General features: G+C 48.2%; 11 protein-coding genes across 12 annotated transcripts; 6 read left to right on the forward strand and 5 right to left on the reverse strand.

Annotated features, from left to right (window-relative positions):
* Window positions 1-42: 42 nt before the first annotated feature.
* FOIG_15168 (uncharacterized protein) lies at window positions 43-2,307 on the forward strand. The gene is made up of 2 exons (XM_031216496.1): window positions 43-545; window positions 597-2,307. The coding sequence occupies exons 1-2, from the start codon at window positions 244-246 to the stop codon at window positions 1,384-1,386; spliced, it is 1,092 nt and encodes a 363-aa protein (XP_031053721.1). The 5' UTR covers window positions 43-243; the 3' UTR covers window positions 1,387-2,307.
* Window positions 2,308-3,398: 1,091 nt separating this feature from the next.
* On the forward strand, window positions 3,399-3,701 carry FOIG_15169 (uncharacterized protein; the record flags this gene model as incomplete). Its single annotated transcript, XM_031216497.1, has 1 exon — window positions 3,399-3,701. One exon carries the CDS (start codon window positions 3,399-3,401, stop codon window positions 3,699-3,701), a length of 303 nt encoding a protein of 100 aa, XP_031053722.1.
* A 1,872-nt stretch (window positions 3,702-5,573) lies between these two features.
* On the forward strand, window positions 5,574-7,301 carry FOIG_15170 (uncharacterized protein; the record flags this gene model as incomplete). The annotated part of the gene is made up of 3 exons (XM_031216498.1): window positions 5,574-5,846; window positions 5,899-6,132; window positions 6,192-7,301. The coding sequence occupies 3 exons, from the start codon at window positions 5,574-5,576 to the stop codon at window positions 7,299-7,301; spliced, it is 1,617 nt and encodes a 538-aa protein (XP_031053723.1).
* A 656-nt stretch (window positions 7,302-7,957) lies between these two features.
* On the reverse strand, window positions 7,958-13,358 carry FOIG_15171 (uncharacterized protein). The gene is made up of 5 exons (XM_031216499.1): window positions 13,024-13,358; window positions 12,233-12,978; window positions 11,170-12,187; window positions 10,437-11,123; window positions 7,958-10,388 (listed from the first exon to the last, which is right to left on the reverse strand). Exons 1-5 carry the CDS (start codon window positions 13,303-13,305, stop codon window positions 9,936-9,938), a joined length of 3,186 nt encoding a protein of 1,061 aa, XP_031053724.1. The 5' UTR covers window positions 13,306-13,358; the 3' UTR covers window positions 7,958-9,935.
* On the forward strand, window positions 7,961-10,010 carry FOIG_15172 (MFS transporter, SIT family, siderophore-iron:H+ symporter). Its single transcript, XM_031216500.1, has one exon. It carries the CDS (start codon window positions 8,020-8,022, stop codon window positions 9,769-9,771), a length of 1,752 nt encoding a protein of 583 aa, XP_031053725.1. The 5' UTR covers window positions 7,961-8,019; the 3' UTR covers window positions 9,772-10,010.
* Window positions 13,359-14,128: 770 nt separating the features above from the next.
* Window positions 14,129-15,032, forward strand: FOIG_15173 (uncharacterized protein). Its single transcript, XM_031216501.1, has one exon. It carries the CDS (start codon window positions 14,150-14,152, stop codon window positions 14,999-15,001), a length of 852 nt encoding a protein of 283 aa, XP_031053726.1. The 5' UTR covers window positions 14,129-14,149; the 3' UTR covers window positions 15,002-15,032.
* FOIG_15174 (uncharacterized protein) lies at window positions 15,004-15,831 on the reverse strand. Its single transcript, XM_031216502.1, has one exon. It carries the CDS (start codon window positions 15,806-15,808, stop codon window positions 15,113-15,115), a length of 696 nt encoding a protein of 231 aa, XP_031053727.1. The 5' UTR covers window positions 15,809-15,831; the 3' UTR covers window positions 15,004-15,112.
* A 1,976-nt stretch (window positions 15,832-17,807) lies between these two features.
* On the reverse strand, window positions 17,808-18,610 carry FOIG_15175 (uncharacterized protein; the record flags this gene model as incomplete). Its single annotated transcript, XM_031216503.1, has 2 exons — window positions 17,808-18,123; window positions 18,174-18,610. 2 exons carry the CDS (start codon window positions 18,608-18,610, stop codon window positions 17,808-17,810), a joined length of 753 nt encoding a protein of 250 aa, XP_031053728.1.
* A 710-nt stretch (window positions 18,611-19,320) lies between these two features.
* FOIG_15176 (uncharacterized protein) lies at window positions 19,321-20,202 on the forward strand (the record flags this gene model as incomplete). Its single annotated transcript, XM_031216504.1, has 1 exon — window positions 19,321-20,202. The coding sequence occupies one exon, from the start codon at window positions 19,321-19,323 to the stop codon at window positions 20,200-20,202; it is 882 nt and encodes a 293-aa protein (XP_031053729.1).
* Window positions 20,203-20,219: 17 nt separating this feature from the next.
* Window positions 20,220-21,966, reverse strand: FOIG_15177 (uncharacterized protein; the record flags this gene model as incomplete). 2 transcript variants are annotated; one of them, XM_031216505.1, is made up of 3 exons in its annotated part: window positions 20,220-20,464; window positions 20,517-21,627; window positions 21,679-21,966. In XM_031216505.1, 3 exons carry the CDS (start codon window positions 21,964-21,966, stop codon window positions 20,295-20,297), a joined length of 1,569 nt encoding a protein of 522 aa, XP_031053730.1. In that variant the 3' UTR covers window positions 20,220-20,294. The 2 variants fall into 2 exon arrangements, with proteins under 2 accessions (XP_031053730.1, XP_031053731.1); XM_031216506.1 differs by having other exon boundaries at window positions 20,430-21,627.
* A 540-nt stretch (window positions 21,967-22,506) lies between these two features.
* Window positions 22,507-24,225, reverse strand: FOIG_15178 (uncharacterized protein). Its single transcript, XM_031216507.1, has one exon. The coding sequence runs from the start codon at window positions 24,028-24,030 to the stop codon at window positions 22,558-22,560; it is 1,473 nt and encodes a 490-aa protein (XP_031053732.1). The 5' UTR covers window positions 24,031-24,225; the 3' UTR covers window positions 22,507-22,557.
* Window positions 24,226-24,530: the final 305 nt, after the last annotated feature.

Here is a 24,530-nt window from a genome sequence, read left to right on the forward strand (position 1 = left end):
AAGTCCAGAAGCATATCGTCAGTAAACTCACTCACCAGCACGAAAAAAACAAGCGTAATTAACGGGGAACGACCCGCTGGGATTCAAGTGGCCGAAAACTGAAAAGAAGCAAAGCAGGTAACAGGAAGCGTTTCATCAAAGAACAATTACAGTACAATAAAAGATATGTGATCTGCGCCATCCCCCGCTGCGAAAATCCTCCTTGTTTTTTTCTTCTTTCTTTTCCCAGTGTAACCTGACACAATGGAGGATCCTACGCTGTTTATTCACTGGTTCTTCAGCTGCTTGTCACTCCTGATTATGGGGGTGCGGCTGATATGGAGAAAAGTCGCCAAGCAGAAGTTTGTACTCGGTGATTACCTCACAATGGGTGCCATCTTGTGCTGTGCTGTGAGATTGGCGCTTATCCATGTTGTTCTCACCTGGGGAACAAATAATATTAAACCGAGTCTTCGAGAGAAGATGGTTTTTACTGATGAAATCATTTATCGACGGGAGATTGGGAGTAAATTCGCCATTACGAATCGAGTCTTTTACAATTCATTGTTAGTGTTCTCTTGCTGACTCGAGGGGCGAGTCGTGCTGACGTTTTACAGCCTTTGGTTACAGAAGCTTGTGCTTCTCGATGTTTACCGACGATTACTCCTCAACTTACGATATCAGAAGACGGTTATGTATTCTTTTCTTCTTGTTTTCTTCGGTACTTACGTCGCTGTCCAAGTCACGACTTTCAGCGAGTGCGTACCTTTTCATTTGTACTGGCAGGTTGTTCCAGATCCTGGAACCTGCTCCAAGGCCCAACTGCAACTCATCGTCGTTGGTGTTCTCAACATCGTCACCGACGTGATGCTTCTCGCCGTCCCGATTCCGTTATTCTTTTCGCTCAAGACATCCTGGAAGCGCAAACTCAAGCTTTACGTGCTCTTCACTCTCGGCATCTTCATCGTCGCTATCACCGTCATCCGATTGCCGATCAACGCCATGAATAAAGACAGCCAGGTCAATCGCACGACATGGGCCAGCACTGAGCTTCTCACCGCGACAATCGTCGTCAACGCACCGACGCTATATGGATTTTGGAATAAAAAGAAACAGGGCACTGGATATGTTTATTCTCATTCGCAATCCAACGGAACTGGGATGAGGAGTAGGAAAAATACGAGAGCAACTGGTACGCTTGGCGATGATCCTACTACGGAGACTTTTGCTCTTGGTACTGTGCGTCACAGTCGGCAGCCTTCTGAAGGTATTCTACGCACTCAAGAGATTACTGTCACAGAATATATCGACTCTCGGAAGAATTCCAAGGGCACAGGGTCACGGACGGATGAAACGGAAGTTGCGTCGAATTCAAGTCAACTGAGCATCCTACGGGATCAGAAATAGTTCGTTTGCGTTGTAGTAATATGTTCCGTTCTCTTCATCCACCAAGATCAATTCTCCGAGTACCTATGTGGGACGGCCAAGCTCTGTCGCTGCTTGATCAATTGTGTGCGTCCCGTTTCCATTCGGCGTTCGTTGACCCGATCGAAGGATCACCCCCCAGCTTCCACGGCAGGGATCGCCAAAGCCAAGAATGGTTCACCTTCCAGAAAACGAGTCTGATCAGCGCTCACCAAAGAACCGGTTCGCCTAACGTTGCTTCGTCAGCGGACCCGTCGGAAAAGGTAGCGGAAATTATAGCATTTCCCCTGTGAGGTGCATCCATACGCCGGCTCCAATCCTGTGACAATTCATCCCAATTCGATTGGCGAGGTTGCAATTCCGTCTGCCCACTTCCCGCTCTGAATGCTACTGTGCTCGTGCGAAAATCCGAAAACAGTCGTTTAAATACATGGTCTTTGCTTGTTTATGTAAATTGAACTCTAAATCGCACGAGGGGAGTTTCTGTGCTGGAAATACCGAGAACCTGGATAGCAATCCTGGGCTTCTGTCGCTGGGGGGCACAGAATAGTGAGGCGAATCCAGAACGCCGGGTGTCCGGGATTTGTTATCAAGGATGAGTTACGATGCATGCAGGTCCGTGGCGGTCACCCAAATGCAGCTCGTTTGCCGTACCGTGTCCCTGGGATTACGTATCCCAGGCATCTGCCGAGCTGTTGTCACCCCTTCCCAAATCTTTCGGACCTCTATTGAACTTATTAAAAGACCCTGTTGATAACACAAGCGATTATGATGAAAATCGTTCGATGATTCTGAGCAATAACCTTACGCTGGACGCTACACTCAATCAAGCTGAAGCTTTTTCAGCCCAACGCCATGTGGACCTGGAATGCCGGGATTCGTACAACTTGGGCCAGTGACGGGTCTGTTCTTTCGAGTGACATTTTAACTGACCCCTTTGCAATTTGGGTTTGACTCGCGTGTAGGGTTATTTTGCTGTTGTAGACGGAGCGGATTCAGGCCCGCTGGCGGCCGAAACTCGCCTCAGATGTTCTGGAATCAAAAAGCAAGCATCATCAGGTTACCCTACGCATTGCATTATCGCTTCTTAAGTGTCAAATTATTTTGTGCTCTTTAGTGAAAGGTTCTGAGGGCCCGAAATGCCAGTTCCCTTTTCCAATATGATCTTTTCTTTGACTCGTTATGTAATTGTTGAAGCAGCATTTTCAGTACAAATCGGGGACTTGATCTAGTCACCTAAATCGTTTAGACTTTATGTCGGCAACGGGAGAGTGACGCATGCCTGTAAATTCTATTTCTATGCCGTCAAGTCGCTCCCGGTAAGGCCAGCGCGCGTAACTCGGCCACTGGGGCTACAGCCTTCGGGGACCTTGCCTCCTCGTCCGTACCGTAGACTTACCTGACGCCACGCCGTCGTTAGTGACTTACGGCATAGATACGAACATACACCTAGTCGATATCAACGGTCATATGTGGTACACCCCAGGGGTTTTGTGTTATCGGCAGGATGAAGGGGCTGCCGTGATTTCAGATAGGAGGATGTGTGACATTTCTTACCCTGCAGTATCGACCCAGTGGACACGACGATGACGAAATCATGGGCAGTAAATAAGCCTTCAATCACAAATTTTAATCGCAAGTAGAACATCTAGCATATAATTCAGCAAAGATAGACCTACAGTGGGCTAGCCTGCTCTAGTGGCAGTTCAAACAACACATATCTTGCCGATGCTCTAACCCCCATGGCATTTCGATGGTATGTTCCAGCAGAATTTGCACTATGGTTGGAACATATCAACATAGCCACTCCGATGAAAGCATACTGTTTCTGAGTAAAGTGTCCTTGGATGAATTTACAAGGCAATCTGCATTTTCGAAACTTGCGAGTCTACCTCTTATTACCTCCCGTTAAACCGCTCTTTGTCTTCGCATGACGACTCTACATCACCCTGAAACGATCTCAGGCCTAAGAGCTTGAAGTATCGCCACTAGAAATGACTGCTGGAGCTGCTGGAACCAAGGGAACTGCAGGTACTGCCGGCAGTGCTCTTATTCTCCTTCTCCTCTTCACCAGCCAAACATCGAGGACAGCTGAGAATATACCAGCCACGGCCGCAGGTATACCGACACCAAGTGCTATTGTATTCTCTGATGACATACCCCCAGACTTTCCGTCCGAAGTTTCGGTGGGAGATGGTGCCTCTTCAGTCGATGTACTAGTCGATGTTGTTGCCGGCCCCGTTGATGAAGAGCTTCTATCAGTCGAGGTAGTGTCCGACGCTGTCAAGATAGGCTGATCAAACATGATCACTTCTGCAGTAGGTTGGACATCAGTGCACCACACAAGTGAGGCAGGGATATCAGAGAACTTCCATGTCTGGCAGTATGGAATTCCAGAACCAGAACTAAATACCGTCAGTTATGATATTTGAAAGCTCTTTTTGGATGGAATTCTTACCAACAACTGGTCCCAGCATTTAGGTTTTCCCCATTGCACTGGCCTTCGCTGACCGCGGTATAGTCTAAACATACCGAGACGACGGTGCATGGCTCGCTCCAGCAACAGCCAACAGCGGAATATGGCTCATTATATAGACATGTAACCTTACAGGACATATCCACGGGATTCTTAATCGTTTCATGAGAATAGCATGGCGATGGAAGTTGGAGAGGAGTAGTTACCTGAGTTCGTGTCTATGAAGCCGCAGGTATTAGACTGTCTATCACGGTCTAAGACGGCCAAGGGCGCTGGAGACGTGATAGTCAAGAATGTCGAGTAATTGATATCTGGTTTGATCTGTCATATCGATATGCTAACATTGGCAGGTAGATCTGTACAGGCAAAGACGGCGGTTATAAGGATAAGGCTGAAAATGCACTGCCTCCACCTGTCTCACGTCAATCCACAGCCTGCTTCTCAGCTGCCCCAAACTGGTTAGTGAACACTCATAAGACACTGAATTTATCCAGTCTCCGGGTCTTCTGAGTGGCAGGTTGTTTATAGATTCGCTGCCGAGGCTGCAGGCTTGCAGCTTTGGAATTCCCGATGCATCATTCCTGGCATCCCCGCGCATGATTACATTCACCTCTGAGCTTCTTTAAAGTCAGTGGAATAATGCTTCGGAATAATACATTGTCCTTGGAGGGCTGGAGTGGTAGCATTAGGTGACTTATTGAACGTTGTCGCATCGATCAATGGCATCAGACAGCCGTTTCTTTGACGACATTCCTGACTCTGATTGCCAGGGTCTTACGATGCTTGGGAGATTAGGCTTCTATTGATCAAGCAGAAGCTTCCCATCAATAGCTAGTGTTTTCATTTATCGTTTGTAGCTTAGAGTTCAGACACTACGGCTTATGATAGACGGAATAGTAGAATTGTCCACGTTAAGATCAGTCATCTCTCTTGCTCATTTATTCAGTAACTTCGAGCATAACATAGATAGCCCTCATATGTTATGCCAAAGGTTCAATCAGAATGGGATGATGTATTACTTAATATGGGAGTTTTCTCTGAGAATTGTTACAGGAATATCCGCTGTGTCAGTGTTGCGAAAGAGATACTTGGACAAAAGATTCATCTATGCGGTGTCCCAGTCGTAGAACACATGCCTTCAGTGTGGTATTTACAGAATCCGTTTCTTACAGATTACTTGCCTATGTTACCATGAGCCAACCGTGATAGACGCTCTTCATGTCGATCTCTCCAATATTGAAGCTGACATGAGACAATCCCGAATTGGAAGACCTCGGTTACTGAGGCCACGGTTCATATCAATTCATCTCGAAATCGTAGCTCGCAAGCCCAAATAAATCGAAAAAGGATTGATTGCTGACGATTTTCGGGCCGAACATCGGGGTTGCTAATTGATATCTGCCGCCGTACATTCCAGTTCGGCCCGAACGCTGTCTCGCAGTCAACAGAAAGTAGGGGCCAGACCGCGGGGTAAAACCCGGAGTGCTAATTAGAGTTTCACGGGGCCCCAGACTATCGTGAGACCCCTTGCGAGTTGTCTAGCGAGTCTTGGGGTTTAAATTACATCGCATCCTCTCTTGCTATGCTAAACATTCTCCTGGCATCTCAGACCGGGCATATTCAACCTTCGCAGACATTCCATCTGTCTCATTTCCATCAAAGTTTATTCCTGCGTCTTCCTTCATCGCGCAATATGGAAAAAGACGATAATCACGGCAAGGCCATGAATGTTGAGGATGCTGTAAGCAACAGTGCCGGCGTCCTTCTATACGACGATGATGGAAATGTGCGAAACCTGCCAGTTCCATCGTGCGACCCAAACGATCCTCTCAACTTCGGGGTCTGGCGACAGCGTCTCGTTCTCTTAGCTGTCTGCATGTATGGCATCGCTGGTTTTGGTGTTATTCAGTCTACACCGCTGTTCTTTGGGAACCTGATTGCTGAATACATGAAGGAGACGCGTGGTGTAAGTCGAAGAGATACCACAATACTAGTAATGACTAACGAATGGACTCTAGACATTCCATCCTGACCGTATTGCAGACCTTGCTAGTTATCCTTCCCTCTGCATGGGTTTGGGAAACTTCTTCTTCGTTCCCTTGTCCATGGCACTCGGTCGTCGTTTCGCGTTCATTCTGAGCAACATCATTTTCGTGGCATCGATCATCTGGGCCGCCAAGTCGCAGTCTTTTGAGTCTCACCTTGGAGCTCGCTGTTTGCAGGGGCTCACTGCAGGTATCTCGGACTGTCTGGTATGACTTGCTTCCTCTGTCGACCCGTAAATACTATCTCGGATGCTGACAACGGGCAGCTGCCAATTATTGTTCTCGACATGTCATTCCTCTATAAGCGAAGCGCACGACTCATCGCATACTGGGCACTGACCGCCATCGGGTCGTCTATACTTTTGATCCCTATCCCCTTCATCGTCGAGAACGCGGGCGGTAATTGGAGACTTAATTATTGGTTCTGGTTAGCCTTTGCAGTGTTTGCCATGATACTCATCATCTTCTGCGTCCCCGAGACTCTCTTCAACCGTCGCGCTGCCGAGCTCAGTGGAAGAATCCACGCGACAGATGCGTATGGTACTCACCGAACCTTTGCTTCGCCTCAAGCTGCTCGCGACGCTGGCTTCGACATTGACGATGCTCAGTCAGAAAATCCCACAGAGCTCTCGTATAAGCGTCAGTTTGCGCTTTTCACAGTTCAACCATCGCCTGTTGCCCGGTTCTTTGGCGCGTACAAAGACATCTTTCTTTGTATCCTTGTGCCAGGCACTCTTTGGGTCCTGCTGCTCAACAGTATGGTATTTGGAGGTCTCGTGGTGCTGAGCTTGACTTATGCCCAGCGCCTTGAGATGCCGCCTTGGAACTTCTCTCCAGAAACCGTTGGAACAGTCCAAATCGGAGCAGCTATTGGGGCACTCTTTGGTCTGGGATATGGTGAGCTAGCAGAGCCTATCAGTCGCTACTTGACCAAGAGAAATGGCGGCGTCCGAGAGCCTGAGCATGTTCTTCCCAACTTCATTCTTCCGTCTATTTTCTGCTTCCTGGGTATGATCATCTACGGTGTCGTGGCTGCGGATCCGTCGAGGTATAGCTGGGTAGGCATGCATGCTGCTTTCGCCCTGTTCTACTTTGGCTTCTGCGCTATCTCGGCTGTGACTGGAGTTTGGCTCGGAGAGTTGCTGCCGCACATGTCAGGTCCTGCAATTGTGCTCACTTGTGGAGGAAGAAATGCCATTTCCTTTGGGTACAGTCATTCTTTCAATTCGTGGATCAGCGCTATGGGTATTAGAGATACTTATATCCTGTTTGGAGGTATTCTTTTCGCTCTAGGCTCTTTCGCTGTTCCCCTATACTTTTTCAACGGGCGGATTCGTCGGGCCATGGAAAAGGTGCCGCTTATTGGTATTTATTGAGGTTCTCCGAGGTTGGCGGCGGTCATAGTAAGACATAATTAGCCATTCAGTATCTTTGGGGTGCGACGGATCATTATTAGGTACATGGATTAAGTGGATGAAATTGTCACAAGTCTTGCATGCCCTATATGCTTCTGGCCAAATCCAAACCATTCGATCGTGAAAGAAACAAAACTGCGTACATAGGCCTTTATTAACCGTCACTGGCCCCGAGTAAGCTCTGCATTGGTACAGATACCGTTACTTCGGTCCCTGGATTGAGTTTCGTCCTGCATGATCTGATAAGCTCCGATCCAACCCGAGGCCGGTTTGGGTGACATTGGCAAGACCTGACAGAGGACACAGCAGATCAACAACAACGCAACAGTCCACAGTCTGGTGATACCTGTGAATAATTGAGACAGAGTCGTATGCAATATTAATATCCATATAGTTTACAACCCCACGTTGGCGATATGCTCTTTTGATGATCCTAGGCCTCAGGCATCAATTTCGTGATAATGGCGTCAAGTCCCCACTTAGACAACGGTTAGATCCGCCGCTATTGGACATGAAATCTTATCAGATGGCTTTGTCATGCGTTGTCACAAGGTCAAGTCACACCCCATGCACTCGTAATCAAATCAGATGACTCTCTTCTCTCTCCCCCTTGCTTTGCTGCCTGAACCTCAGCTTGTTTCAAAATTCTTCACTCTCCCCTCCTCATCACCACCAGAAAATGTCCTCAGAAACAGCGCCGCTTCTCGGCGCTCCAGAACCAAGCTCAAGTGACTTATCACAAAATGCCGCGAGGCCTGCTAATCCTAAGAGACTTTCAGCGGGCGTGGCGCGCATGGCTGTTGTCTCCAAAAACCTCACCCGCGCACATCGGATTTGGCTCTTTACGGGTATTTTCCTCGTCGGGTATGCGTATGGTTTAGAGAGTCAGGTTCGTTTGGCGTATCAGTCTTATGCAACGTCGAGTTTTGATCTGCATTCGTATCTTTCCACGATCAATGTCTTGCGCAATGTTATCGCGGTGGCAGTTCAACCTACAGCGGCCAAGGTGGCAGATGTCTTCGGCAGGTTCGAGGTCATTGCCATTTCAACAGTTCTTTATACCCTCGGAATCGCGATCGAGTCAACTGCGCCATCAGTCGAGATCTTCTGCACCGGATCGGTGATTTACCAAACGGGATATACATGCATAGTCCTGCTTTTGGAAGTTCTCATCGCAGACTTCTCATCTATGCGAGCGCGCGTCTTTTTCAGCTATCTCCCAGCAATCCCATTCCTCATCAACACCTGGATCAGCGGAAACATCACTTCTGCGGTATTGAGCACGACGACTTGGAGATGGGGCCTTGGAATGTGGGCTATCATCTACCCCATTGCCTCACTGCCTCTCCTATCCTGCCTCTACTTTCTTGAGAGGAAAACCTGGGAGTCTGAAAGCGGAAAGGAGAGCGATGAGATTGTCTTGGTTTCTCTCAAGACCAAGAAGGGCAGGGCAGATCTCTTTCACCAACTCGATATTGTCGGCCTTGTCCTTCTTGTCCTCGCCTTCTCGCTCATTCTAGCCCCTTTAACCGTCGCTGGCGGTACCGCTAGCCACTGGCGCAGTTGGTACATCATCCTCCCTCTGGTCCTAGGCTTCTGTTTCATGATCGCTTTCATCACTTGGGAACAACGCGGTGCTCGTCATCCTCTCATCCCATTCCATCTGCTTCGCGATAGAGGCGTCTGGTCGGCCCTGGCAGTTCGAAGTCTTCTTAACCTAGCATGGTGCACGCAAGGAAACTACCTTTACACGATCCTCATTGTCGCCTTTGACTTTTCTATCGAGAACGCAACCCGTATCATTTCATTCTTCTCATTCTTTGGAGTCATCACTGGAGTTCTAGCTGGTCTAGTCATTTTTAAGATCCGTCGACTCAAGTTTATCATTGTTGGAGGCACACTGCTCTTCATGGTCGCATTTGGCGTTTTAATCTTATACCCTGGTGGAGCTTCGACATCTTCCCAAGACGGAATCATCGCGGCGCAGATTCTTCTCGGAGTGGCGGGCGGGTTCTTCGCTTATCCAACTCAAGCATCTATCCAAGCCTCGGCAACTCGAGAGCACGTGGCCATTCTCACAGGTCTCTACCTCTCATTCTACAATGTCGGAAGCGCCCTAGGTACATGTCTTTCAGGCGCTATCTGGACTCAAACTCTTTACAAAGCTCTGAAGCATAACCTAGATTTCCAACCCGATGAAACCCTTGCCAAGAGAATTTACAACTCGCCTTTTGCCGTGATACCAGATTACCCAGTCGGAACGGCCATTCGAGACGCGATTATCAGCAGCTACAGTTCCGTACAGAGACTTCTTTGTATCGCCGGAATTTGCGTTTGTATACCCATGATAATCTTTGCCTTGGCATTAAGAAATCCGAGGCTGTCGGAGCAGCAGGTTCAGACGGAGGATGAGGAAAATCACGAAGATTGAGGAGCACAGCGTTTGAAAAGACAACGGCTCATAGAGGAGGATGCATACACTTGACAGCGACATATCGAATCACTCACGCACTTGCATTTTCGAACTTAGAAGTAGCCTTTTAGAAGCATGAACCTGCATAGCACTTAACGATCAAATGAATTTCAACGCTGCACTCAAACCTTCTCTGCCCAGCGTGCCTGCAACCTTCCAAGCATCATCTTAACATACTCAACATTCGTGACATCCGGCACATTTCTCAACGTCTCGCTATCCTCCCTCGACTTATCCGTAAGATAATCCAGTGGCCCCTTCTCCGCTGACGAAGCAGCCTTATTGCCATACTTACCCTCGAACCAATCTAGTAGCTTGATAGGAGGGTTCTTGGCGGGGTCGCGCTCCGAGTTGCGAAGACGGTCCATCCATTGATCTGTAGGGAGGGTCTCGAACTTGAAGCCGGCTTTTGTCATGGAGGGAAGCATGTCGTTCGCCCAGTGGAAGCGCACGGGGTTGAGGATGTGATAGACGAGATCGGGGTCGGAAGAGCGGTCTGAGGGTGATTGTGGGCCGAGTTTGGCAAGGTCGAGAATCGTTGAAGCAGCGAGATCAACGGGCAACCAGGTCATTTCCTATCAATGTCAGTAACTATACTTCAGCTTAGCATGTAAGTAACTTACCTCGTTCAAAGCGGGCAGAGCACCAAGCGTAACCGCTGTCTGAATCATCAAAGGAATTCCCTCAGTAGTATTCCACTCCCCAACCTTTGTATCACCAACCAACTGTCCCAATCTCAAAACCCTCGCCACCGCACCAGCATTCTTACAAGCATTACCAGTAATATGCTCAGCAACATACTTCGACCTCGCATAACCAGTGTGCTGAGCATGTGCAGGCGAAGGAACCTGCGCTTCAAGAACCTTTCCAGGGCGCGGTGATCCTCCCGCTGACGAAACTGAAGAGCAGAAGAAGAATCGTGCGGGCTTTGGTATTTGCACGGAGAGGCTTAGCTGGATGAGATTGTGTACGGCTTTGATGTGTTGGTCTTCGAAGGATTGCACGGAGATGTTGAAGTTGACTGCCCAGGCGCTGTGGATTATGGTTGTGAGTTTGGAGCGAAGCTCAGAGATGTGAGATTCGCTGAGGCCGAGGTCCGGACGGCTGAGATCGCAGGGCAGAGCGAGGACTTTGCTTCGTTGCTCTTCGTCGAGGGATAGACCACGGGCTTGGAGGGAGCTATAAAGTCTTTCGGTGGCGGCGGTGTCGCTGGCTGCTCGGACTAAGGCCCATACTGCTCCAACGTTGGGTCGAGCTGTGAGTTGGGCGAGGGCATGGGCGCCAAGAGCGCCGGTTACACCCGTGAGTAACTAATTCGTCAGCTTCAATCTTGCTAAGTGTGGGTGTGGAACTTACCACAAGCTCCTTCTCAGGCTGAGGCGCAGATCCAGGGACGTGGCGCTCGAAAGAAGAGTACTTTTCGATTAAACCCTCCATGATCTTCAGTTGGTCCTGTGTCTCATCGTCTGCACCACTTCTCAACCTCTCGAGCTGGCGGGCAAGTAACTTGACGTTACCCGTCTCGTAAAGGACGTTCTGTCCCAGTTCGGATTGTCTACCACCAAGGTCGATCTCTCGCTTGATGAGACTCCACATCTGAATGCATTGAAGACTATCAACACCAGAGGCGAAGAAGTCTGCTTCAGAGGATTCGAGATCTGCACCGCACTTGCTCTTGAGTTGTTGAAGAAGGTAATCTTCTAGCTCTGAACCTTCAAGTGTTAGCGAACCGGCTTCATCGCCTTGGCCTTCGTATTTGTTGTAAGCAGCCTCGATCTCCTTCTCGAATTGGCGATATGTAGGGACTCTGATGAAAGTACCCTTATCTGTTCGCGGGTAAGATGAATCAGCTGGCACGATGACGACCAGTTCTTTGGGAATTCGTGAGAATGACTCTGCCCGGGAGTTGGCGTCTTCGACGGATGGCCAAATGGCATCGAGGAACTCATTGTCAGGCATGTTAGCCACACGATCAGCCTTGACGATCAGAATACCAGGATATGTCCTCCCATCGCCAAAGACAATCGCTTCTTTGACGATTTCCTCTTGTCGAATACGACCTTCAATAGGAATGGGGAGAACCTTTTCGCCATTGATCAGAGTGAAGCGATCATCGAGACGACAGGCGAATTTCCAAAGGTTAGGCCTTGTAGGATGTTGTGTGAAGAGATCTCGTGTGCGGAAAGATCCTGGTGGGTTGTCTGAGTTGGTAGTGCTCTTTGATGGGAGACCATCTAAAGCGACGCATTCGAAAAGGCCGGGAGCGACTTCGTCGAAGATGGTGTAGGGTTCTGCTGGAGGGAGGACACGGATGTAGTTCCATGCCTTGTCGCCTTCAGGACGAGCAGAAGTTGCAAGTCTACCAGTTTCGGTGCTGCATCATGTTAGCTAGTTCCTGTACAGAAAGAGAAATACTCACGCTCCATAGTTTCCGCAGAGGTTAACGCCACGCTCAACTAATCGATCACCCAGATCATCAGGACATCCACTTCCCGCATACAGAACGAGTTTCATATCAGCTAGCATATGAATACCCTCATCACTCTCAGCAAGCAATTTGATAACGTAAGGAACACAGTGGAAGATCTCAGGCCTTGTAGCCTTGAGCTGCGCCATGACAGTCTCCCTTGTCAAAGGCAATCCGTAGTTTGTGAAGTAGATTGGTTTGCCAGAATAGATCGATCGGAACACCTCGTAGAAACCATGGCTGTGAAAGAATGGTGATGTGAGAAATGCGCGCATGTTCATGTGGACTGCAAAAGCGCCGATGCAGCTTGAGTTGGTGAGATAGATTGGCTTGGGGAGACCTGTTGAGCCAGAGGAGTGGATAATAACAGCGACTTTGCGGGATTCAGCTTCGGGGCTGTAGTCTCTGACGAATCTTGGTGCATTGTGATGAAAGATGTCTGCGCTTTGCAGAAGAGGAAGAATCTCGAGCTGGCGGTTTTGTTGAACTTCCTTTAGAACAGGGTGGAATGGTGGTGTTGTGAGAATCACATTGCAGTCCGCTAGAGTGAGAAGCTGGGTAATGGCTGGGCTTGCAAGACGTGTCGAGATGAGAAATGAAGAGTATCCCAATCTGTTGAGGGCAATGATCTGAATAACGACATGAATTCCTGATTGTCCCAGCATGCCAACAATTGGTGCTTTCTCAAGCGTGGGATCCTATTCAGTTAGCTTCGTCCCCATAATCTCATGAGCTGAACTTACCACGGGCTCAAGACCCAGGCTTTGAAGTCTTGCAACAGCCGCATCAGCATATCTATCAATATCCACAGCACTATGCTCCTTGAAGTCATCAACACCCGTCTCCGGCGCACCCATCAAGATCGTATCCCCCAGCTCTACAGCGCGACGCTTGATCATCTCATCCAAGGTGAACAGTTTCGCCTGTGAGGGCTGCACAGCAGGCTTGTGAGCCTCAACGGCATTGGAGTCGTGTCTGATAGTCATGGTTTCAACAATGTTTGCATACTCAAAGGAGTCGTTCATGTTGGATTATTGAATAGAAGTTATATATTATAGTGAAGAAATCGGATATCCGGATCTCCACCTCTGTGAATGGCATTGGACCAAGAGACGGAAAAGCAAAATCCCCTCATTGACGGATAAATACCCCCGCCAAGAGTCGCCCGGAAACGAGAGCCGCCACTGCGAGGAGCTCTGCGAGATTGAATGCCAAGATATCCGATTTGGCATTTCCGTCCGATTGATCTTGATTTGAGGCTTCGGTACGGCTGCGGCTACTTTCTCCCCGCGATGCTGCACGACATACACCATAGCAATTCGAGATCGGCAAATGCCAAACAACCATGGTTCCGCTGTGGCCAGCCCAGTGAAATGCCGTGGGACGACGCTTATCCGAGTTATGTCTCAGGGGTAAGCTTTGAGTGTTCCTGATCAGTAGATTAAAATCGTAGCAATGCACATGAAGATATCCGTTCTCGTTCCTTGTCAGTCTAATCTTCAGAGACTCAGCATGTTTCATTTTTGCGATGTCCGTTTATACATATAAGTCATTTTCTTTCGGAACAACTGGGGTTTCTGTTCTTGCTTCCTTCGTGGTGTAGGTTAACCAAGCAAGGGGAGTATTGAATTATGAAGTGGATTGGTTTGCGGAGTTGAAGTAATGACGACGTTACAGCTGCATAAGCTAAGTATATAAGAAATAATTCGTCTAGATGATTTTATCTGAATTGAAAAAGCCTTTGGCTCTAGCCGGATTTGTTATATCCTCACTTGTCTGTTGTTCAAGGTTCAGAAGCTGTAACTGGTCGTCGGCTGTCTCCACTGAGTGATTACAGGAATACGTTTTCCCCTCAGCATCATCCTCACAATGAGTGACCAAGCCAACACGACTGGAAGCCAAAGTGAAGCATTTGGCACAATTTGTATAATTGAGCCAATTGAATCACACACTCATACAGCAATCCTCCTCCACGGCAGGGGAAGCAACGGTGAAGAGTTTGCCCAAGAGCTCTTCGAAGAGACTTTACTATCGGATCAATCCAGCCTCGCGCAGAAACTACCTAATTGGCGATGGGTGTTTCCTTCTTCCCGTGAGCTGTGGAGTACGGCTTTCCAAGAAAACATGCCTGCGTGGTTCGAGGCCCATTCTTTGACGGATACTACTGCTCGACAAGACCTTCAAATTCCGGGCATCAAGCAGTCGGTCAGTTACGTCAAGATGATTCTAGAACAGGAAATTGAGGGACTTGGTGGAGATGCATCAAAGGTGGTTCTGGGTGGAATTAGTCAGGGTGCAGCAGTAGGAATGTGGACATTGCTTTGCCTGGACTCCATTGAGAGGCCACTCGGGGCATTCTTCGCTACAAACACTTGGCTTCCCTTTGCTTCCAGTATCGGAAAATATCTATCACATGAACCAACGTCACCTATGGATGCAGGAACTGAGCTTGTCGCTGGGATGTTGGCTCAGTCAAAGGTCTCACTTACGCAATCTCGAGAAAGGCTCCCATCAACGACCCTCTTTCTTGGTCATGGAACCGACGATGCGTATGTTGATGTCGAACTAGGAAGAAAGGCGCGAGACATCATTATTCAGGCTGGTTTTACGGTTGAGTGGAGAGAATATCAGGGAGCAGAACAAGAGGGACATTGGTTCAAAGCACCAGAAGAAGTTGACGATCTGCTCAACTTTCTTGTGACGCACGTGGAAAAATCGTGAATCATACGTTCAAATATTGATTCGAGATGAGAAATATTACTATTATCTTCATTTCATTACATTATAGTTATGTTTTAGGTCTGGTATTTCCAACGCTTTTAACCTCGTCTCCTAACTTGGGATAGGCGGCTGAGGCGCTTCATCACGAACACAAGCGAAGCAGCCCTGTTCGTAGTACGTCGGCCTACCATCCTGTCCCTCGCCGAAGGGAATATCCTTCTCATAGCCCTTGAACATGAAGCAGATCTTGAATGTCGGCGCACCTGGGCCGGGTACATAATCTTCCGCATAGAAAGAAACACAGCCCGGGGTATCTCCACAGTATTTGGCGCATCCGGTGAGACCAGTCGTTGACAATTGAGATCTGAGGTACAAAGGTGAGGAGTCAAGAGTTCCTCTAGAAACTTCCTTTCCGCAGACTTTACCGCTGGGAGGCGGGATGATTTGGGTGTAGCTTGGGCATGGTGCGCTGGAAGTAGTGGTAGCAGCTTCGGAGGTTGTCTCGATGGTAGATGCCTCTGTTGTCGTCTCGATTATGGATGAGACTGTTGTTTCGACCGTTGAAGCGATTGTGGTTGTCAGATCGGTCACCGTCGACTGCAAGGCTTCGGATGACGACGCGGTCTCTAGAGTGGAGGAGGCGGCCGTTGTAAGATCCGTGGATCTAGGCTTACAGGCGCCAGCCGAGACAGCCACAGGGGCCAGGGCCAAACATGACAACGCGATGGTTCGAAGTGGGATCATTTTGAGACACAAAAAGCCACTGGGAATGAAAGTTATTGAAGAGAAGGACAGTGAGGTTTCCATTTGCGAATTTCTCAGTAGATAAGAGGCGTAAGATGGGAAATTGCAATCTGCATGTTGAAGCTTGGCTTAACTAAATTTAGTGTAGTGTTGAGAAACTATTGATTTTGAACACCAGGAATAGTCAAGCGGTCGCGACTCTCGACCCACTCACTAGTGATAGCGCTGTCAGGCACCAGACCTGTCAAAAACGGTGGGATCAGACAGGTCATTGGTCTCTGAAAGTCTTCCATCAACACAACGTTTTCTTAGGGCGGGCGGTAGGGATAATTTACCACTATATCTATAAGGTCGAGGGGTCGGGAAAAAGCTACATGCTCGGACAATACATCCCAATATGTATCGACAACGATGATAGCGAGGTATACACAAGTCTCTAGCTGTTGCTAGGAGATATCGTGGTAGTTACAAAGTCTTGGTCTATGTATTTAGGACATATCAGAGTGAGCGTTGACATTTGAGAATTCGGTATAGCTTAAATTTCTACCGTTATTTTCCAGACTTGAAATTAGAACCAATTCGGTGGTTTGTACGGCGAAAACTCTTCGCACGTCGTCATTCCTCGTACTTGTAACCTCTCGCGATCTTTCCTCTCTGGCCACTCTGGCGCTGGCAAGCGCGTGTTCTGTTTATAGTTATCTTTCCCAATGCCTTTGATCACCATGTTGCCCATTTTTATTTGCTTGTTGTACTTCTCCCACCTCCTGAACCTACACAATTTTCTGTCTCCCATGAGGCACTCGAAGTCTTCATTTCTCTCGTCTACCCAAGCTCCGGGGACCTTTATTTGAGCATTGTCAAGTGTTGTCCAGAACTCACCTGACAGCTCCTCCACACAGGGGTCCCAGGAAAAGGACCAGTCATCAGCACGTGGCCCAACTGAGAGAATTACCAGTGAAGGGCCAAACTCCGGTAAACGCGTCCCGGGCTGAATCTCGACTTCTGTGTGCTTTCCCGAACAATCCATATGGCATTCTCGGCTGTATAAGACCTCCAAGCTCATATACTCCTCGAGGTCGATTTTGGCCTCTGCAAGATCTTCGAGCCATAGAGTGGTAGCATTTTGTATCCACCTCTCAAAGGGCAGGAGTGGAAATTGCCGCCTCCATAGTCCCTCAAGAATACTGGTAAGACTCGAGAAGGCCCCTTCATGGGGATGAACAATATTCAAAGGTGGAACCCCCAGAAACACCTTTCTCGCTAAGCATCGCCAATCGCTGAAGCTCTTGTCTTTGTTCAACAAGGTGTGGAAGTACTGGTAAAGGAAGTTTTTATCGTAGCAGTCACAAATGCCAGTCCAAATCATTGTGCAACGGCACGGAGGGAAGTCTGAGGGCACAGCAAGGCCGCTCTTCAATAGTTCCAACATGACCGTTGGATTGAGATAGCCCCAGATAAATGAATTTATAACTTGACGGACAGACCCTGGCTCGGATAAAATGGTGTAGAGATTGGGAACAGACCAGAAAGCAGGGACAAAATTACTAGTTTTGTAATACTCCTGTCCTATACCTCCCATTTCTGCTGTCCAGATACGAGCGAGCTCCATTGAGTTTGATGTTTCAGGTTCACTCCAGAACCACATCCATATGCGAGTGAATATAGCGTTTGGTTCGACACCAGAAGCTTTCATTCCCATAAGGATAAGAGCTCTGATGGATTCGATCTGTTCGAAATCCATGGCGATCTAAATAATCAGGCTACGTTCAACTAAAATCGCTGGCAACTCACGCGAAGTAATGACTGTCCACCGGGATTAATGTCATAGATTGACGCCTCTTTACTTTTGAGAGACTCGACAATATGTTCGACTTCTCCATTTGCAACGGCCTGGAATATGTAAGCACCCCAAGGTCGAATGTTCCAAGTATTCAGTTGGAGAGTCCACCCGGTTTATGCCCGAAGTACTGACAAGTCCCAGGACCTCTAAGGGCATATATATTCTTGCTTGAAAGATTAGACGAAGGGTTAGTCGCTTCGAATCACGGGCTGGAATAATCGACTAACATCGTGCCTTCTCTGGGATGTAGTGGATAGAAGGGTTCTCATCAACTTCATAAGACTGGAAAGTGAAGCTTCCTAATAGGCCAGGTCGCCTCTGCGGCAGTGGCTTTGTGGCAGAACTTAAACTGAAATCTCGTGGTACAGGAGACTTGGTATGATGTGTAGATTCTGTGTCATGCTCCTCTCCAGGTCCTCCACCTCTTTTAGGCTGGTTGTCATCTTCAGGGCCTTGCGAAAGTTGCTTCTGAGAGTCTGAATCACGCCAGTTTCTTATCTCGGAAATTATGATCCCCGGTTGCGCGCGTGATAAAGCACTGTCGACGTCAAACTATGCTTACATCAAGCAACATGGCGAATGACTTACATCAAATAGGTTTGTTGGGAGAGAGACAGCAGTTGAAGGGCTGATGTGAGCCGCTGCTGGTGATCTTCAATCACGTCTTTCTTGATCCTGACTTTCAGCTGAACCACCAACCTCCTACTAGTTCTTGCTGCGCTGATCTGGGATTCCATGTCTCTCACCAAGGTGTCGAGTGTCTGGACTGCTTTCCGAGAATATTCTAGGCTTCGCTTCGACGCAGAATCATTCTGAATCATGTTCCGAGTCTTCTCAAATTCGGATTCCATTTCATCGATAGCCGGGGCTAAGATTTCCAATTGTTCGATACACATCTGAATGCTAACAGGGACATCTTGTACTTCGTCCCATAATCGCTTTAGTCGGATGGTGTTTGTGCCAAGCTTTCCAGCTACCTCGACTATTGTGATGTTGCTAGAGGCCAGGCCGAGTATTTCTGACATATTGATGGAGATGAAGAGATGGGAAGCTACGGAATGAATAGAGAAATCCCTAGGGTAGGTAGTAAAGCTGAGTGTGCCTCATCTGACAGATGCTGGGTGCTGAGCCTCAACGACTCCGCCTTACTTATGCATGATGACACACGTGCTGGACTGTGAGTAGTCCATGGGTTGAAAGCAACTGCCATCATAAGCACCGGATTCTATCGAAGATTGAAGCTGTCGCAGCTGCGAGGTTCATTGCTAAGTTTATTGAGAATGCTGTCTTGATAATTCCCATTATACTAGACCCTTCACCAATAACCTAGATAAGATACAATAGTACTGAGCATCACTAGCGCAGACACTCAGCTCTTATATAGTAGTGTCAGGGTTATAGTTGAGATTGCAAGGAGATCCAACCTAAAGCCATTAGTCTCTCGACTGGAGTTTCGAAGTTTTTAGATCCTTCTCAATTCTCCGATTGGGAAGAGCTGGGACCAACTTTAATGACCCTTTGTCTATGAACGTGGGTACCCAACACTGTGGAGAACAGCACCATCGTGAGAATGCTGTTAGTTGTCTCTTCAGCTTTTGCCTATTACTGTGGAGTAACCACAATGATTGTGGAAATCCCCGAAAGCATCACTCATGTCAAGCCGGAGCTAAATTCTCCTACAAATCACTTTATCCCTTCAGCTGTCATTCTATCAACGAAGATCACTTCAAATGCGATGGCTGAACCAGAAACTCCTCTAACGCCTCATGCGTCAGATGACGGCTCCTATGAGGGCTCAGATGTCTCTGATGAACCGCAGGAGCCACGATTGACACCTGATGAACTCGGGGTTTTGTTTATCGACTTTTACACGTTCCTCACAACTTTGCACTACGACAAGTCTCACCTCAAGATCCCTCCGCCGACTGGATGGCCAGAACTCACTCCAGAGTCCTGTGCATACTTCAAGTCTGACTATACTATCGAAGTCATCCGCCACCTTCCCTACTTCGACAGCACCTGTATCGAATATGTCCATTACAAGTCTAAGATACTAGACCACACAGCCTTTACCCAAAAGGATTTCGAAAAGCACAGGAACTATCATCAAGACTGGGAGTTTTGGTCATCGGAGGGAGAGCTGATGGATCCCAGCAATGTTGTTTGTATCGCTGTGGGCCATGAGAGCTTCAGCCGCGAGTTATGGCTTAATGTGAAGGATTGCGAGATCTTTGAAGACTTCCATGCGGGCGATATGCTAAATGCAGTTCCAGTGGAGGTGTTCTTTGAGAATATGAAAGAGCAGTACAAGATACTGAAGCTCATCCCAGGACGACGCAGGATTACAATTGAGGCAGAAAAGGTACCTGAGCGCGATGGAAGAATCATGGAGAAAGAGGTGACTGGCCAAAGAGAAGAATGGGGAACTGATCTGGATATACAGTATGTGAGGCAGATTTATCGTGACCATGGATGGCCTGGTTCTTTCGACCTGGAGACAGCATCTGAGGCCATCGACAAGTGGCTGGAACCCTTAGGAGGAGGTTTGGGAGGAGGGCCAAGGGGTCTCGTATGGCAGCGAAGCCCTTCCGACTGGGATGAAACTCGATGGACATAGACCACGTTTCAGAAATTGTAAGAGGAAATCAGTGATTACATTGACAGCTTATATATGTATTAAAGGAGAACTGAAGCATGATCTGCACGTTCTTATGATACCGTCTTTTTGTTTTCATCTCCATCATACACCTGATGAAACGAAGGCCCCGGATAATGCTTTGAGGCTGACAGGAACCACCATACCGTAATCAAGAAACAGAGACCACAAAGAATCACAGAGTTGTAGTTCATCGTTGTTGCATCAAATGGGATACCGAAGGCTACCAGCAGTTAGTAAATCTTCAGAGAAAATCCGGCTTTGGGAATACTTACGGAAACAAAAGAACACGTCAAAGACCACAATCAAGAGTATGGTGAGTCCGTTGATCCAGTACCCAAGGTTCTTCAGGTGGAAGGGTCCGGGCGAGAATCGTTTGCGGCCACTCAGGACATTCGACACAATCGGGATAGCGTAAGACACTGTCGTGATAATGATGAATGAGCCAGTCAAGTTACTGAAACCAACCGAACTTCCTAGTGGGATTGCACCGATACCCGAGGCAATGACTGCCACGAATAGAGTTGACTCAACTGGGGTACCAAGCTTCGTACTCACTCTGCTGAAATAATTGGAGAATGGCACAGCTTGGTCTCGAGCCAAAGTCCAATATGTTCGACAGTTTGTTAAGACAGTTCCAATGACACAGCAAAGAGATGAGATGAGAATGATGAAGAGTAGGGCAAAAGTAGCGGCGGCGCTTCCAGTGGCTTGATGGTAGATACCGGCCAGTGGAAAGGTGTTGGAGTTTCCTTGAAGAACAGACAAGTCGGAAATGGCGTAACCCAGAACAATAGCGAAAGCCAAAGCATAGACACCACCAATGGAGATATAAAGAAAGATGGCTCGTGGCAGATCCTTCTTTGGGTTCTTAGTCTCTTCAGCCATATGAGTGATCGCATCGAGAGTTCCAATCGTGAAAGCTCCGTTAAGAATGCCAACCATGAACGCAACACCATCATTCCATCCAGTCAGGTTGTTCTCATGGAACGAATTCCATACAAAATCACTGGAAGCATGCTTTGACGGCATGACAGCGACGATAATGATAGTCACGAGACCTCCTGCAACAACAAGGAAAAGGCCAAGCTTCTGAGTGTAGGGAACAAGTCGGTTCGAGAAAATGACGATGAAGGCACTGAGCCAGATAACAATCAGGTACGCGACATAAACATGCCATGCTGAGGGAGAGAAGCCGGGCGTGAGAGTGGCATAGCATTGAACACCTGCGTTGGCAGCGACTTGGACGAGAGATGCCAGACCGAACATCCAGCCATAGAAGTTGATCCATCCTGTGTAGAAGCCAGTGACACGACCCCATTTAGGTCCCGCAGCTATAGTAGCCCAATGATATACACCACCGGAGCTAGGACAGGAAGAAGCAAACTTCGAAGATGTCAGATGGGCCAATTTAAGTTCTGGTTAGATTGTGCATACCTCTGATAAACTCAGACCGATGAAAGTGTAGTAGATCACTGCTACTATGAGGCCGTAAATGACTCCCGAAATGCCTCCACTGAGGATAGATACAGAGATTGAGGAACCGAGGACAACCCAGGCATTGTTGACTGTCACTGCAATGCCTGTGAGCCCAACGAGACCATACTGGCGAGTAAGCTGATCTGTATGGCCGGAGGCATTGATAACGGAGCCTTGTTCGGTTGTTTCTCCTTCAGTAATGTCTCCTTTCTCAAGGATACCACCGTTGACCTTCTCAACTTCCATTGCGGGTTTGAGAAGTCAGCCGACCGATTCAGTACTATGATGAAAGATGGTACAAGAAGGTATGCTTAGACACAATTGCACACAGTCACATGCTACAATCCCCGCTGTAAACTACCATTTACAATTGAGATGCACTTATATCTATATATGCACGACCATATGAGGCAAAGATAAGTGACACGGAGATAGGCTTCAATAGCTTTTGTGCGTGTGCGACCCTATTTTGGCTAGCACCATGTTTATCATGCGGCAGACGGATGCCGATACCACGCTCTTCTTATCAGAGCAGACGGTTTTGCTATAATGCGAGACTAATTATTACCCCAGCTCGTCTTATCAATTGGGGGTTCCAGATTTCCGTCTTATCTCGGCGCAGAACCGTTACATCGGTCCAGAATCTTACGACCTCGCTACGACATTATTCATGCGGAGAACTTACGTTCAAGGGACAATATGTGCCGCGCTGGCATACCAGGAAATCGGGAGGTGAATGACGGAATGGATAGAACTTTGGAGGTGTCGATGAGAGAGTTTTCATGATTCCAAAGTAAGATTTACTATATCTAGCATTTTTTTATCTGGCAATCTATCTCAATGCACAATCTCCATCCCACCATTCTCAATTCTGTCTGCAGCCCTCTGAATCTCTTTTCGCCAGTCACACAAAGCGATTATAATCCACTCTAGAATACCAACCAGAAACAGTGCGACACATTGTCCAACCCAAAGTCCAGAAAGACCCCAGCCATGGAAAGCAAGCCAAATCCCAGCTGGTAGAGCACCTCCATAGTAGCTGATACAATTGACAAGTGCCCCAACCCACTGTCGACCCATTCCCCTCAGCGCTCCTCCACAGCTCCCATTTAGACCATCTGCTATCTGGAAGAGTGCGACATAAGGCATAATGTGAGCGACAAGTGAAATGACGTCCTCATCGTCGTTGAACAAGCGGCCGATGACATTCTTTGTAGACATGAGGATCGCGAGGATAACGGTTCCGAAAAACACAGATAGTAGTGCTGCGGCATGCGCACAGCGTCTTGCCTGCATAGGATCTCCCAACCCCAAGAGATTGCCCAACCTGGAAGATGCAGCAACTCCTAGACCAAAAGGAATAGTGTTGATGATCTGATCCAATGTCATGACAACAGACTGAGCAGCAAGAGGGATCGTTCCAAGACGACCAGCTGCAAGAGCAACAATCTCAAAAGCCCACCATTCTGTACCGACATGAATGACTCCAAGAAAGGCGAGCTTTGCAAAGGGACCAAGATGTTGAAGAGCTCGACGTGGCTCAAGTCCGCCCCAGCATTCGCCTCCCTTCACGAAGGTGGCATAGCCAACCAAGATGAAGAAGGAGAGCCAGTACGAGATACCGGTGGCAATGGGTGATCCGTAGAGACCAAAGCCGAGAGGGTAGATGAAGATGTAGTTGAGCAAAGCATTGAGGGGCGAAGTGACAAGCAGTGCATAGGTACCCGGACGGTAGATTCCTTGGGCTTGAAGAAACTTCTTCATCGCTTCAAACCATACATATCCGAGACCACCAGGAATCAACAACTGCAGAAACTTGGGTCCCTGCACGCAGATGAAGTCTTCCTGCCCAAGGGCTCGGAAGATATATCCAGAGAAGCACCAGATGACAGCTACCACCGCATAAAACCCAGTCAGGACAAACAAGCCTCTTTGCAGCAGTACTCCCAAGTCATGCTTATTCTTCGAGCTCGTATAGGTACTCGAACCGAGCGTATCGAGGGCAGTCGTACCGCCGAGAGCAATGAGCCAAGCTGTTGCCATGGCGAACATGTAGGAGAACGCAGCGGTCGCCAGAGATTCGGGAGAAAGACGGCCGACCATGAGAATAGAGACGGTTTGAAGACTGTTCTGAAGCATGTAGGCCAGTATGACTGGTACAGAGGCTTTGACGAGGATGATAGTTTCGTTGAGCCATGGTGAGCGACTCTTACGTTCGATTGAAGGGTCTTGGACGGCTTGGATCAAGGGGGTTTCTTCGTCTGGGAAGGACTCAAAGTGAGGGCGACGAGCTTGAGGTTGAGAAGCCATTTTGCTCGTTGTTGGCGTGTTCCTGGCGACTTGCCTCGAGGATGGTCTTGGTGGTGAAAGAAAAGGTTTCAGGACTTCAGCAAAGCCAGCAAAACTCAGGGCAATCGGACAGGGTTTTCGAATTAATTGAATTCGACCACCATCCTTCACAATGGGAAGCTGGTAAGAGGCACTATTACAGTTTCGTAACAGTTTTGCCAACACAGAACTACTGATAAGCATGCAGTCATGGTGGGATGCATCATGCCGGCATATTCAGTTGCAACGCGCCATTTTCGTTAGTCTGCGGGATTTGGAACCTCACGATCATGAGCCTCCGCCAACGTAACACAATATTGTCTTGAACAACGTCGATGAGAATTCATCGTCGTACAAGAAGCTTATCAGCACGTATCATGGGTTTACTCGATTCGGCAACTTAGCCACGATAAGAATGCGGAGGTTGCGGGGTGCCGATCTGATTCTAGCTGCATCGAGGAATTTACCCCAGACTAGCCTAT

Source organism: Fusarium odoratissimum, assembly GCF_000260195.1.
Source record: "Fusarium odoratissimum NRRL 54006 unplaced genomic scaffold supercont1.48, whole genome shotgun sequence".
Classification (NCBI taxonomy): Eukaryota; Fungi; Ascomycota; class Sordariomycetes; order Hypocreales; family Nectriaceae; genus Fusarium; species Fusarium odoratissimum.